At 43.1% G+C, this 16,187-nt stretch overlaps 1 protein-coding gene across 3 annotated transcripts in view; it reads right to left on the bottom strand.

Moving 5' to 3' along the window:
- The window catches only part of HYCC1 (hyccin PI4KA lipid kinase complex subunit 1), a 184,742-nt gene that overhangs the window by 87,193 nt on the left and 81,362 nt on the right, over nt 1-16,187 (bottom strand). For all 3 annotated transcript variants that reach the window (XM_075315364.1, XM_075315366.1, XM_075315365.1), the window contains exons 3-4: nt 15,411-15,512; nt 6,027-6,206 (exon numbers count right to left, since the gene is read on the bottom strand). In XM_075315364.1, coding sequence (XP_075171479.1) covers nt 6,027-6,206; nt 15,411-15,512 — 282 coding nt within the window. The remainder of the gene's footprint in view (nt 1-6,026; nt 6,207-15,410; nt 15,513-16,187) is intronic.

Below are 16,187 nucleotides of genomic sequence, written 5' to 3'. Positions count from 1 at the left end.
CGTCTTTCATGGTGCTGTCAATTCTAGAGAAGGCATTTCTCAGAAGTATGTTCCAAATCGTTCCGTTTTTCATTCATTCTACTCAAAATAAGTTACCGTTGTGAGGCTTTACCAATAAAAGGAACTTCTTTGACATTGTACTTTTGTAATTGCAACACAAAAGAGGTGACCTTTTTCTTTTACACTCTTTTCTGCTGTCAATCTTCTCTGCAGAGGTCTGGACTGAAGACATTGAGCATAGCAGTCACTCCATTTACCCCATGGTGGGGTTTTATGCCCACAATCATACTACAAGAGGGAACTTTGACGGATCAGACAACTTTTTTTTTTCACTTTTCTAAATCGTACTACACAAAGGTATCATCCTTCTCTGTTTCCTTCACAGCATCCATCATTAAAATGTGAGCAGAATTACTCTAAATTACCAAAGAAGAACAATCACACATGGCTAAAGTTCTGGATGTATCTCAAAAGCAGCACCTGAATTATCGATTTTCTGTTTCTGTAACCAAAGCACCACTCCAGTGGTTTCTCTCATTGCACCGCTCGAGTGGTGGTTTCAATCTAAGCCCCCTGGCCCCAGGTCTTATACTCACCTGCTGCAGTTGTCTTCTGTTATCACGGCCACTCCTGTTGGGCTCTGACATTTTGTGACCTGCCGGAAGCCCCAGTGTGTGCTCGAGCCCACCGGAGGTCACAACTCAATACATGTCTATGAGAGCATCATCCTGGCTCTCATAGAGATGCACTGGATTCTTCTAGCGCAACTTTACATTTCCGGCCAGTCAGAAATTACAGTTGTAAGATGGCACTGAGGGAACAAACGGTGAGTATAATACCAGGGGCAGGGGGATTAGATATAAGGCACCACTCCAGCGCTGGGGGAAAAAAACCAAAAAAAGAAAAACTACAAGAAAATCCAGACCATCAAAAAAATAAAAATAAATAAATAATATATTAAAATGTACATTATTGTCTATTTACTAAGTTTAGAAAACCTATTACCAAATGAGGACATCTTGAGTTAGGCTATGTGCAGACAGTTTTTGGAACAGAAACTGAGCAGAAACACAAAGTTTTGCAGGAGGATTTACAGTGTCTGCTCAGTTTTTGCTTAAAAAAAACATAGGCTTAGAGAAACACTTTCTGTAGCAACTGTCCACTTTGGGAGATTGATAATATCCAAAATAAACATGGTCCCCCTGTCTTTGGAAAGGCCACCACATATCTATATGCATTTTACACAGACACCAATCATGTGAGAGACTGGATCATGAGTGCATTCGATAACTTAAAATAAATGTTTAGCTATCACAATTATCATCCGCCTGTAGCCCCGTTTCACACAGGGCTGTGGAGTCGGTAAGCCAAACCTGCAACTCAGACTCCTCAATTTCCCTTGCACCGGCTCAAACTCCACGACTCCCACATATATTGCTTATATTTAAGTGAAACGTGTATTGTAGTACAATGTGAACATCAGACATTTAATCCTTTTTGTGATACAATAATCAAGATATTTAGATAGAACATAAAATATATTTATTGGAATACAACTTTAGAACACAAAAAAAACTGTAATAAATTGTAAATATGTAATACAATATGTAACAGAGATGAGAGAATAATATATATATATATATATATATATATATATAATGTAAAAATGTGTAATAAACCATGTAAGTGGCAAAGAACAGTTTTCAACAAAAATATACTAAATAACATTTGTGCAGTCTATGAATTTGTTGTAAGAAATAGAATTGCTTCCATCAGATCTTCCTTCGTAGATGACCTCAAATCTGACCTAATAATTTTAAGGCTAGAGAACAACCTCTCTACAGTAACTTGGGTAGGAGGCAAAGCCGTAACCACATGGGCAACATCTCTAAAAATCTCGGTATAAAGGAATTGCCTCATGCAAAGTCAGTTTTGATGAACAGTTGAATTTTTTTATTTCTTTGAGAGCAAGTAAAATATTTTGCTGAAATATGGTCAATCTGCTACTATAGAAGATAGAGTAAAATATTTTTCCTTGCGGTAACGCTTTGCCTGCTCCATGTCATCCAAATACTTGTCAAAGTTAAACTCCTCATCTGATGAGGTGAAGATATGGCAGCAGTAGCACTGTCAGGCCCCAAGTCCTCTTCCGCCTGGCAGTCCTGTAGGCCACCCATCCTAACTGCTACCTCAGTCAGAGCTTCTTTTCCTTTAGTAAGCTGTTGATTATCAAGCAGTATACGATGACTTGGGTCCACATAAACAGCTGCCAGAAGAATTTTATTTTCCAATAGCTGTGTCTCTCTCAGTTTCATTGAAGCAGAAATACCATCTGCGATTAAACCTCCTCTTTGGGACAGGCAAAATAGCAAGTTCTTCCACTCCCTCATGAAAATGCCAGGAGTTAAATCCTCAGCTTGTAATTTTTTAGTCCCGGTAAATGGTTGATTAAGCAATTCCTTCAATTCAGCCACCTGTGTCCATTGACCTTCATTTAGAGTTACCTGAGGGTTCGCCATAAATTTGAAAACATTATCTATGAGCTCAAAAACCTTTCAGGTGATGAGTTTTTGTTTTGTTTTTTAAAAAAGCTGATCTGCTTTTGCAGCTGAAAAACGTATCCTCAAAAAAAGCAGCAAAAACGCTGTGTGTGAATGTAGCCTTAGATCAGGACTAGAACAGCCATATATAGGACATTTCATAAGTTTCCCAAATTCCTATTAAAAAATGTTCAGCACATTCTGCATTGCACTATTGTACGCAATTTATTATATATTTTAGGAGTCTGAGTCGGTCCATTTGATACCGACTCCACAGGCCTGCTTTCACAAAAGTGCAGGTGCGAACCAATAGTGCAGATGCATTGTAGTGAAATTTAGATATAGGCAGGTAATAAATGTGACATCAGTAATGATGGCACATTCCCTGGGAAAGTATTCAAGTAGAAACAGATTATGTGTAACAGAACTTGATCTGGTGCAGGATCGAATACAAGCTGGTAGAATCAGCCATAATATCAGCAGCAATTTAAGTTGCTTCAGGTTGTATGGATATATTCCAAGAATATATTAGTATGACAGATGCCAGTCAGCAGCATGTGCATGAGGAAGCGCCACTGCTGTGACCCAGAGACAGCTTGTCAGTTTGTGCTATAAGTTATCTCCAGGTCACAGCATCTACTTAGCATTTAGAAATACAAAAGGGGCAGCAGTGTGAGCAGCTTCATACTTAAAATACTTTGGTATCAGGAGTTCTTATCAGAAAGACAGAGCAAACGCCAGTGTGAGCAGCCTCTCCTTACCTCGGCACCATTGCCATTTCTAGTAGTAGATCAAAAAGAAATGGAGAACAGCACTTTGTGCAGCCTCCTCTTTCCTCAGTACTCCTGGAATCTCCAGCATTAGATCAGAGAGACATGGAGGACAACAGTATGAGCAGCCTCCTCTTACCTCAGCATCCTTGGTAAAAGTACCTTGATAATTAGACATAGATGACAACAGTTTAAATAGCCTTTTACCTTAGTACCCCTGGTAACTACAGTGTTAGATCAAAATATCCTTCCTTCACATGAAGGGAGGGGGCAAAGTGTCCTACTGCACATGTACCTGTCCCATTAAAATAGCAGGGCAGGTTTCTAACAGTGTAACAAGACAGTGCACATTTAAGGATGTTGTGCAATTTTTTTATTTTTTTTTAGTTTTTTTACATAATGCTGCACAGTTTTGCTTCAGTTTTCAAAAGACGAGGTAAAAACAGTGTAGTTTTATCACAATTGTAGCATTAAAATGTTCCATAATCACTTCCCCAGGCAACAAAACAAATGTGATTTGCTAATTAACCCTTTAAATGACCAAGCCTGAAAAGGCCTTAAAGGGATAGTGTTGTGAGAAATCGACCTATTGGTTAAATTAAATTGTGTGTTTTGGTTTTTTTTTTGGGGGGGTGGGTTTAAATGTGGGCAATTTGTTTTTCACTGAGGCTATTTTAGACTCAGACTTCCTTTCAAGAAAAGTTTACAGCAGTTTTTTCTTATTAACAGTTATTGAAATTCTGCCTCTGATAACACTTCTATACACAACTAGCTGTAGTACCCGGGGCGTTGCCCAGGATAGTAACTGTTTCCGTCTGTCTCTTCCCCCCCCCTCTGTCTCTTCTCTCCCCCCCCCCATCTGTCTCTTTCCCTGTCAGCCTCTCTCTGTCCCTTTCTGTCTCTCTATACGTCTCCCCACCGACATCTTATTATTTCACACAAGCTTCTTATACTAAAAATTTATTTTGTTCCTATAGCAACCAATCACAGCTCCTATTAACGACCTGTAGCTCGCTGCTTCATTGACTTTAATGGAGGAAGGTTTTTTGAAGAGTAACTGTAAAGCGCAGGGTTAAATTTTCCTGTCAACACAGTCAGACGTTCCCTAATGCGGGCGTCACACGAGACTATCTATCATGCGATATGTTGTCGGGGGTCACGATTTTCGTGACGCACATCCGGCATAGTTTGCGACGTCGTTTCGTGTGACACCTACGAGCGTCTCAGAACGATAGCAAATCGGTTACAAATCGTGTATCGTTTACACGTCATTTATTTTTAAAAAATTGTTTATTTTTCTTTGCGACGGTTGTTCATCGTACCCGGGGTAGCACACATCGCTCCGTGTAAGACCCCGGGAACGATGAACTGCAGCTTACCTGCCACCGCCGGCAATGCTGAAGGAAGAAGGTGGACGGGAGGTTTACGTCCCGCTCATCTCTGCCCCTCCGTTTCTATTGGCCGGCGGCTGTGTAACGTCGCTGTGACGCCGAACGTTGCAGCCCCTTCAGGAAGTGGATGCTCGTCGCCCACAGCGACATCACTCAGCAGGCAAGTACGTGTGACGGGGGTTTAACGACTTTGTCCAACACTGGCAGCAATTTGCCCGTGACGCACAAACGACGGGGGCGGATACGATCGCTCGTGTGATCGCACGATAGATCGTATCGTGTGACACCCGCATTAGTCACATGGGGTGTCTGTGCAAAATTTCGTGATTGTAAATGTGACGGTGTGGATTCCTGTAGCGGATACACACACCCACACACAGCTTTATATACAAGATTGATAATGCAGGATCGACCTATCACAATAGGCGATATCACAGGGTACCCTCTCCACAATGATTTTGTACATGCTCATTAGATGCTTCAGTAAAAAGAACAAAGTGTGTACATTGTGACTAATGTACATGTGAATTTTGTAACACAATAGAAAGTTTTTATTGCAGCGCTCAAGTGCTGCTACTATTTTAAATGTTCTGCCCCTAGTCTTATTACTCACCAGCCTCAGTTTTTATCTTATCAAAAAATGCATGGTGCCTACAGTGAGATGGTGGTGGCAGGGTCCTTATGTGGGGCTGCTGGTGCTGGGAAGCTACATTTCATTGACAATATCACAAAGTTACAGATGTACTGCTCTATATTGAAAAAGATGCTCCCATCACTATGTGCCATTGGTAGACGTGCAGTTTTCTGCCTTTCTGATAGAACAGGGTGAAAGGGGTTCTCATCAGGAAGCAGACTTGGCCACTGAATCAAATTGACCCCCACGGGTTCTCTTAGGAACTCTTTAGGATTCAAATTTTCCACTGTAACTGGGCCATCCAGATGAGCCCAGTTACAGGGAAAAACTGGACTCAAATTGTGCCCAATATCATGGTTAGAGCTGACTTGGGTCTGCTGGGACACAGCAGTGCTGCTATACTGGTAAGCACCCGGTGATCATATGGTAGTGCTGATGCTTCTGTACAATACATGGCGCGCACATTGAGCTCTATGTAGCCACCAAAACAGAAGATAGAATTGTAGGAGCGCCAACTCTGCTGTAAACGTACAGTAGCACAGAGTTTATGCATTTATGGCGCTTGGTTGTTACCAGATTAAAGGCATTTAAGACATTACTAATAGAATTTTTATTTTTTATTTTTTTTTAACTCCCAGAGAATGCCTTTATGCCCTTAAAAATAAAAATCTGTAAATTATCAGACACTAACCAAATTGTAGATGCTGAGAAGAAGCGCCTCGATGCAGCCACTGCTCTGTAGGTCCCTGCTGGTCGACACTGACAAGTAACACCATATTAGTTCTGGAAGGAACTGAAGCGTAAATGTCCGCAGGTTTTTCTCTTTGCTTCGATAAAACTCAAAGAGCTGGTGGCAGACAGGTTCTAGCAGCTGCAGAGAGAAAAGGAAAGAAACCTCAGAAGGAGTCACATTTGTGGCTCGGAAAAGCACAACATACATAACACATATATGACAAGATATTACAGGCATGTTCAGGTACAAGCATATGGGGGGGCGAGTATGGTCATGGAGATGAAAGCAATGTGATACTGCTGTACACGAGGTGTGTGCAGGGGGCAGGTGTTTTGCTTCTATTTTTTAGTGGGGTTTTCCAGTATACTTCATTAGGCCGGCATATTCTCAGGAACACCACGGTGCTGCAAATTTACTGAATTTGGAACAATTTTCAAAAACTATTTGGTGACTTAAGCGCTGCTGCCATAAAATAGATGTTGTCAAAGGATCTCCATGAGAAGGATGCTTAATCCCATCTCCAAAATCCTATCCCAATATGTAGTAGGTGTAATAAGAAGTATTCAATTAGCAAATACCTCCAATTAGAAATGTAGTATATGCAAATTGTCTCTTTAGGGAGGAAGGAGACGAACTCTAGTGCCACCTTCTTCTGATTCACTGTCGCTTTCCTCATGTTCAGGGCATTGCAGGACCTTAGGTATCTATGGTTATATAACCACTAGCAACTAACTGATTATATGCGTGGTTGTAACCATGGAAACCCAAGATCCTGCAATGTCCTGAACATTAGGTAAGCAACATTGAGAATCAAGAACTATACTGCATTTGTAATTGATGGTATTTGCTAATATTATTATTACAACTTCTACATATTGGGATAGGATTTTTGGGATAGGAAGAACCCTTTAAAGGGAACCGGTCACCATTTTTTTGACTATTAAACCAAAAGAATCACCTTCTGCAGCTCCTGGGCTGCATTTTATGAAAGTGCACCTTGTTGCTGACCCCCCCCCTTGAAGACCCCAAAAAGAACTTTATAAAATCCCTTTGTGTTGTATGTTTTCGAGCTGTGTTGGCCAGATGGGCGGGCTCTATTTCGGCTCCTGTCCCTCCATGTCGCCTTATTCGCTGTCCTCCTGTCATGGTTGACAAAGATGGTGCCGCCGTCATCATCTACGCTGCTGTGCAAGTCTTGCGCATGCTCAGTTCTCTCTGCCCCTATCGCGGGCCGAGCATAAAAACAGTCGCGCGCTGGTGATGTATCTGCCCAGACTCGATATCATGGTCAGGTACGAAGATGACGCTGCTGTCAGCGCCGGCCATGATCTCACGCCTGTGCAGATACATCACCGGCGCGCGCGAGGTAAACTGTTTTTATGCTCGGCCCGCGATAGGGGCATAGCAACTGCGCCTGCGCGAGACTTGGACAGCAGCATGGGATGATGACGGCGGCGCCATCCTTGTCATTCATGACAGGAGGAAGGCGAACAAGGCGACAAGGAGGGACAGGAGCCGAAAGAGAGCCCGTCCATCTGGCCAACACAGCTCATTATAAAATCCCACCTTGTTGTATGCTAATGAGCTGTGTTGGCCAGATGGACGGGCTCTCTTTCGGCTCCTGTCCCTCCTTGTCGCCTTGTTCGCCTTCCTCCTGTCATGAATGACAAGGATGGCGCCGCCGTCATCATCCCATGCTGCTGTCCAAGTCTCGCGCAGGCGCAGTTTCTATGCCCCTATCGCGGGCCGAGCATAAAAACAGTTTACCTCGCGCGCGCCGGTGATGTATCTGCACAGGCGTGAGATCATGGCCGGCGCTGACAGCAGCGTCATCTTCATACCTGACCATGATATCGCGTCTGGGCAGATACATCACCAGCGCGCGACTGTTTTTATGCTCGGCCCGCGATAGGGGCAGAGAGAACTGAGCATGCGCAAGACTTGCACAGCAGCGTAGATGATGACGGCGGCACCATCTTTGTCAACCATGACAGGAGGACAGCGAATAAGGCGACATGGAGGGACAGGAGCCGAAATAGAGCCCGCCCATCTGGCCAACACAGCTCGAAAACATACAACACAGAGGGATTTTATAAAGTTCTTTTTGGGGTCTTCAAGGGGGGGGTCAGCAACAAGGTGCACTTTCATAAAATGCAGCCCAGGAGCTGCAGAAGGTGATTCTTTTGGTTTAATAGTCAAAAAAAATGGTGACAGGTTCCCTTTAAAGAACTTTTCCTGGATTATATTTCTATACACTGTGTACCTCCTACAATTGATGCTTTTCTGGAACAGTTTTTCTTTTTCTTCTGAGCCCCTGTGTTCATAATGCAAAGTTTCCCATTGTCCAAATAGTCTTAGACAACAGAACTTACTCGGGGGTGCGGCCGTGTTTTGATTGGCTAGTTTTAGAGGAGAAAAAGCAAAAGCACGCAGACATTCTGTGGAACACACCAAATCATTTTCAGGGGGCATAAGTTTAGAAAGGTGGGGCACAGACTAAAAAGAAAAAAAATATGTCCCAAAGTCAGTGGATCAGCACCAATTGGATGAGGAGCTCAATTTACATAAAAAAAAAAAAAAATTCAATGAAAGGTCAGTTTTAAAACTGGTCTTCAAAAGTGATTTGGTACATTGGTAATTTTACTCCTGAACGAGGAACCACTAAATTCATAGCCACATTAGCAAACTGGAGAATCGCATTACGAGCAAACGCTTTGTTCCTCTCACTGAGAATATTCAATAATTTTTCAACTGGCTAACAAGATACCAAAACCTTTTCACTTGGAGCAAACGCTTAAAATCACTAATATTCTTGTAGTCCAGACTGATCATTCATGGTCTGATGAACCTCTTTTTAAAAAAGGTATAACTGCTATATAATGAGGAAGATCATTAGGCTGCTTTCACACATCCGGTTTTTGCTGAGCGACACAATACGGCGCTTTGCTGAAAAACGCAACCGTTTTTTTTTGCTCATACTTGGCCCATGCGGCGGCCGGATGGAACGCTGCCTGGCATGTTTTTTTGTGCGGCAAAAAAACCGCATTGCGCCGTATCCGGCACGATTTACAATGCAAGCCTATGGACGCGGCGACCTGCGGCAAAAAACACATCCGGCCGCCGGATGGTTGGATGATAAGCCAATGGTTCCTTAATCCACAGGGTTAGGTGTTCCCTAAAAACAGCGGCAAGGTGAGCGGCTCCAACAACCGTCTTTGGGAAAGAATTGGGAGTATAAAGTATAAATTAATGTGTGTGTGTGTGTGTGTGTGTGTGTGTGTGTGTGTGTGTGTGTGTGTGTGTGTGTGTAGATTGGAAACATTTCACCCGATACAAAGGCTGCGGTTCTGCATAAAAGATTATAAACAAATTTGCACATTTGTGATACTAAGGCCGCATCCTTTGCATAAGTTTTTTTAAATGCGGCCCGTCCGGTTTTTGCCGCTTGCGGCATGCTACTGAGCATGCGCAGTGGCAAAAAATGCATGCGGCAGCCGGATGCAGTTTTTGCCGCATCGCGCCGCATCCGGCGTCCATAGGCATGCATTGAAAAATGCGCCGCATCAGCCGGATGCGGTGCGATGTGTTTTTTGTTGCCGCACAAAAAAACGTGCCAGGGAACGTTCCATCCGCCCACCGCATCGGCTAAATCTACACGGAACGCAAGCCCATGCGGCACTATTTAAAGTCTATGCAGGAAAAACGCAACCGGCAGCAAAAAAAAAAACGGTTGCGTTTTTCATGCAAAGTGCCGGATTGTGCCGCACAGGAAAAACCGGAGGTGTGAAAGCAGCCTAAAAGGAAAGTTTTCTCCAAGCAATAAGTGCTGTAGAGAAGACCGGGAGAAGGGGCATAATTAAGACATTATACAAGAGTATTGTGGCCATTCTGTTTGACAATGTGCTAACATCTAATGTATCACTGGAAAGGCAGGATTTTCAACATCAACAATTGTGACTCGGCGCTGACTGGGTGGGTTGCTAAGCTGCTGCAGAGATTTAAAGTACCTCACCACCTACACTTCTTTCAAGAAAATAAACATTTTATGAATCATGAAAGCCGGCCTTTCCTGCTGTGCCTCAAATCACAGCAGTAAAACTTCTACAATTTCACATGAAGCAGTGAATTAGGTAAATCATCTGCTGGCAAGATGCACTGGAGGGGTCGCTCCCATTATAAGCAGCAGTTTGTAGGTAGGCCTGTAGCAACGGGGAAAAGAATCTGATATATTCTGCATCAGCGCTGGATTACTCACACATGCACAGTACCAGTACACAAAGTCCATTAACCAGCCAATGTATATAGTACACAGCACATATGAATACAGCTATGTTGGAAAAAAAAGACATGGGTCCATTAAGTTTAATCTTTTCCACCACCATCCTCTGTCACTAGATTCTTTATAACCCTCAATGCCATTTGTTAGGAGAAAATTATTTGTCCCTTTTTTAAATGCAGTTTTACTATCTACTATTATGGTAGGTAATTCCAAGGTCTGAAAGCTCTAAAGGTGGTGTCACACATAGCGACGACAACGACGTCGCTGCTAAGTCACCATTTTCTGTGATGTAACAGCGACGTTCCGTCGCTGTGTGTGACATCCAGCAATGACCTGGCCCCTGCTGTGAGGTCGCCGGTCGTTGCTGAATGTCCTGCTTCATTTTTTGGACGTTGCTCTCCCGCTGTGAAGCACACATCGCTGTGTGTGACAGCGAGAGAGTGACGAACTGAAGAGAACAGGGAGCAGGAGACTGCTTCTGGCAGCCTGCGGTAAGCTGTAACCACGGTAAACATCGGGTAACCAAGAAGCCCTTTCCTTGGTTAGCAGATATTTATCTTAGTTACTAGTGTCCGCCACTCTCACGCTGCCAGTGCCGGCTCCCTGCATACATAGCTGGAGTACACATCGCAGCAGCATGTAACGTTTTTGAGCAGCGGAATCCTTAGGATTTCGCTGTGCATGCTCTCTCTGGCTCCCACTCCGCATGCACACACACACACACACACACACACACACACACACACACACACACACCTATCCCCAGCCATACAGTCACCGCGGCACTGACGTCCTCAGCACCATGGCCCCGCACTCCACCCCCCGCACACCTTCTCGGCGGCCAAACAATCAGCTGATCACCCCGGCGGCCGGCTGCTGTGAGCGATCAGCTGATCGTTCACAATAGTCTGCCGCTGGTAAAACTGTATAAAAAAAAAAAAAAAAAAGCAGATTCCTTTGTGTTGTACGATCCGTTGCGCCACTATATGCATCCCATCCGTTGCCGAGGGTCTGTAAACCAGAAAGTCACGTCCAAAACCAGGAAGCAAGTGGAGCCGGAGCCAGGGGACGAGCAGAGGTCAGGAAGCCAAGAGGACAAGACTGGTACACGGTAGCGAGAGGAGCTGGGGTCAGGAAACTAGCTCAACATCAGGGAGACATGGAATGAGGTCACGAAGATAGGGAGTCAGGTCAGAGTAGGGGAGGAAACAGGATGAGGAATGAGGAAGTAGGTAGCGGGCCAAAGTCAGGTCAGTCACTTACAGGAACCAGAGATGCACACTGCTGAACAGGATCCATCACTGGCGGCGTTCCGGGTGAAACAACTCCCAGATAAAGCAGAGCAATCACCCGGAACAAGGTTCCAGCGAACAGGCCCCTCTCACACCACATAGGACTAGACTGGAAACCAGAGGAAAATATGAGCCCCAGCATAGGCTCTGCAGGATAACAGAGCACTGCTAACCAGAATCATGACACTTACCCTGTTTACATATACTGTAATAAAAAAAAAAAACCTCCAGGACTTGAGATTCTCTCCTCCCTCCCCTCCATCATACAGTCATGTGTCCCCTTCACCAAGTACTCCAAAGTACTCCAGGGAGTTTATTCCCTGTGAAGCGCTAATTGCGGACATATTTCCTACAAATTGTTAAAATAAATGTAACTTAAATTTGACATTAAAAAGGTTTTACCCTTTTAAAACGCATTTTGTGTGTAGAGGATCCTGGCAATAAGCTAACCTGAGTGTCCTACTGTTAGGACCTCTACCAGGCCGCAAAAGTGCAGTTCTACTAAAGTCCCATCTCTGGTGAGAAATACATGTATTCCCCAATTCCATGGAGCAGTCCATGTAGTGAACAGAAGTGACAAAGTCCTCTAAACAGAGACCTGAATGTAAAACCCACTTTATCCACCCAGGATTCCATAATGGGTTATTGGAAAATGGGTTTTCTAAACCAGACAAAGACCCCTTTAACGTCATTTTAGACAGGACCTTGTTAGAATTTATAAAGCTCCACACCCAATATCACTCTGTTATAGCAGCCATGAAGTGATGAAAGGTTAGCTCCACATCACCATACAATTTGTAAGGTGACAGTTATATAATGGAAGAGCTAATTAATATTTGATGATCGCACCCCATGAGGCATTCTTTATTCGTCTAATGACCACTAGATCGATCATAACATGTAACCAAACCGTCATTTCTGGAAGAGTCAAGGAACACATTTGATCTTTAGTAATGGCTCATTAGTTTGTGCGAGTCTGAAGCCAGCTAATTAAATGCTTAGATGTTATCAATTAAAGGGTTATTCCCATCTCATGGAAGAAATGGGAATACCCACTTATGTGGCGACCAGAAGTGGCCAGGATTAGTGAATGATGAAGCAGTGTAGCACAGCCTGAAGCAAGAACTGTCCCTACAATTTTCACAATGGGGTCTGTGCACACATTGCCTTTTTGTTGCAATTTTTTTTGTGCAGGTTTGTCAAGAAACATGAAAAATTTTCTAGTCCCATCAAAGTGACTAAGATTTCTGAAGTCTTAGGCTAGGTTCACACTTCCATTGTTTTGCATCAGTCACATGCGTTGCTTGACGCATGTGACTGATGCGTTGTACAACGGATGACAACGGTGACAAAGAAAAGAATTTCTTTGTCGGACTTCGTTGTGTGCGGGGGGCGGAGCTGAGGACGTTAGTGCCGCGGTCTGCATGGCTGGGGACAGGGGAGTGTGTGTGTATATATGTATGTGTGTGTGTGTCTACATGCGTGTGTACATGCGGAGTGCGGGAGGGGGCGGAGCCGAGGACGTCAGTGCCGCGGGTACTGCAGGGCTGGGGACAAGTGAGTGTGTGAGTGTGTGTACACATGCGGAGTGCGGGAGGGGGCGGAGCCGAGTGGTGAAGTGTCGGCCTCCTTGCACACTGTATCCAGGGTAAATATCGGGTAACTAAAAGCAAAGCACTTTTTGCTTGGTTACCCGATATTTATCTTGGAAACCAGCTTACCAGCGCTGGCTCCCTGCACCCGTAACCACTGTAAATATCGGGTAACTAACCAAAGCGCATTGCTTGATTACCCGATGTTTATCCTTGTTACGGGGGCGGGGAGCCAGAGAGCGCATGCGCAGCGAAATCCTACAGATCGCGCTGCTCAAAAAACGTTACATGCTGCGTTGCTCCTGCCCGGCGGTCAGTTAAAAAACGACTGACCGCGACGCAGTGGATGCAACGCAGCATCATCAGTCACAATCCGTCACTAATAGAAGCCTATGGGGAAAAACAGGATTCCTGCAAAATATTTTGCAGGATACCGTAATTCCTCAAGGCTACGGATTGTGACTGATGCAAAACAACGGAAGTGTGAACTTAGCCTTACACACACATTTTTTTTTAGTAAAAAAAATTAGCAAAGTGAGCCGGAGTATGAGTTAATGTACATGCAACTTATAAGTTTATGATCACATTAGCCATAAAAAAACCAAACATGAAAATAATATAAACATACTGTATGCTCTGCTGTAACTAAATAAAAGCATAATACATATAAATTAACATAGGATACTTAAACACTTTTTATTAAAAAAAAAAAAAAATAATAAAAAAAAACGGAAAGTCACCCCACCGCAACAAGGTGTACCCAAATCGGGACAGTACCTACACACTCTCAAATTAAAACCTCACCATGTGTCAACAGACATCAATCTGAATAAGGGCAGACTGATGTCTGTTGAAACATGGTGAGGTTTTAATATTAGAGAGTTTCTACAAAATATTTCATATACATCATATACATATTCATATATTCTACCCTTCCCTAACTGCTGTTGTATTTTTTTTCCCTACTCCTCTTTGATGATGCTTTGTTTGAGAATATGAATGCTGGGATACTCAACCAAAGCGTCATCAGGGGGCAGAAGCTGCAGTCCCTGCCACGGCCCCTGCCCCCTCCCCGACGCTTGTTTCAGGGGCTGGTGTGGTCACACGCTCAGTGTTGCCGACTCAGATCAGCAGTGCACTGTCAGCAAAGTGCACTGTCAGTGGGCATTGACAGAATCCCCGTCATGCAGAGACAGACACCTCCCTCGCAGATGACGGTACTTGCGGGGGCAGCGCCGGTCTCTGGGAAAAGGGATAGGGAATGGAAGGAAAATTTTGAATGTAAAGTATATGAGAAATTAGTGTAGATTACATCAGTGAATAAATAGGGATTTAGAAGAAAATGTCTTCAGGATTAGGACTATCCATTTAATGTGTGCACATAAATTGGACACATGATGGGGAGTACCATATTTAATTCTGCCATAATTGTATTTCTTGATAAGAGATGAACATTTTAGGGCACATGCACACGTTGAGTATTTGGGGAGTTATTTTCATCAGTATTTGTAGCCAAAACCAGGAGTGGAACAATCAGAGGAAACGTGTAAGGCTGGGGCCATACGGGAATTACTGTGATCCCCTCGCATGACACTCTGCTCACGCTGGCAGTACAGCAGAGCCAATTGACATGCATGTGTCCCTGCAACTGAGGACCGACTGTACAAGGGGAAATCAGCTGCGGAGGGGTGGGCCAGCACTGAGGAGGGGAGGGCCGATGGTGCGGAGGGGAGGGAGGGATTTCTCTCCCTCTCTCCTCCGTAGCCGGCTATTGCCATTCTCGCACTGCACTCGTGGTACACCGGTGTACCACGAGTGCAGTGCGATTTTTCTCTTGCCCCATACACTTGAATGGGTACGAGAGAAAGAGTCTCGCATTACAATCGCACCATGCTGCAATTGTTTTCTCGGTCCAATTGGGGCTGAGAAAATAATTGCTCATGTGTGCTGACACACAGGCTAAAATTGGTCCGAGGGGAAAGCGAGGTTTTATCGCACTCCACTTGCACAGTTTTTCTCGCCGTGTGTCTTAGGCCTTATAGCAACACTGACACCAATGCTGCATTTATCACCTACTCCTGGTTTTGGTTTACAAACACTGAGCTAAAAATCCTCAAAAACGCAATGTGTGCACGTGGCCTTAAAGGAAAAATATGCTATATCCCCATTTGCTACTTACCTCACTCTGAGGTTCCTGAATAACTTCATAAAGTGCAGAAACCAAAGTGGTCTTCTCCTTCAGACTGACAGCATAACTTGTAATAGACGCCTCAGGCAGAATCTAAAGACAAAACATATAGTGTATAAGACAACATGACGACATTATTTTATTATTTTCCTGGGAGCTAAAAAAAAAAAAAAAAAAAAAAAAAAAAAAAAAAAAAAAAAAAAAGAAGAAGAGGAAGAGGCTTGAGATCACCACAGGCGACATCGGAAACAGCTTTTTATTCTTAGGCAAATTGCAAGCCAATTTGAATGAGAGTTTTCATGTATTTATAACATCGGAAAGACTCAGGATAATCATTTAAAGAGAAAAAAAGTTGTTTTTTTTCCCCAATAATCAGTTTGCTCCCTCTTCCACAAAAACTTAAAAAAAAAGTGTCATTTTAACCATCTTCCTCATGTAGTTAAAAGGGAGCTGTCACCAGCACAAAAGTAGACATTTTTTGGTAGTATTTAAAATTAAATTATTATATATATATATATATATATATATATATATATATATATATATATATATATATATATATATATATATATATATATATATATATATATATATATATATATATATATATATATATATATATATATATATATATATATATATATATATATATATATATATATATATAATCCATCATACTGTTCCAGGGATAAAAATCTTTTTATTGTGGTTTTTGTCCTTACCAAGGGGTGGTGCTCTAATAATAATAATAATAATAATAATAATAAA

This window comes from Anomaloglossus baeobatrachus, chromosome 6, assembly GCF_048569485.1.
Source record: "Anomaloglossus baeobatrachus isolate aAnoBae1 chromosome 6, aAnoBae1.hap1, whole genome shotgun sequence".
In the NCBI taxonomy this organism is placed as follows: Eukaryota; Metazoa; Chordata; class Amphibia; order Anura; family Aromobatidae; genus Anomaloglossus; species Anomaloglossus baeobatrachus.
The sequence above is the reverse complement of the archived record's forward strand: the minus strand, read 5'-3'. Positions and strand labels throughout refer to the sequence as shown.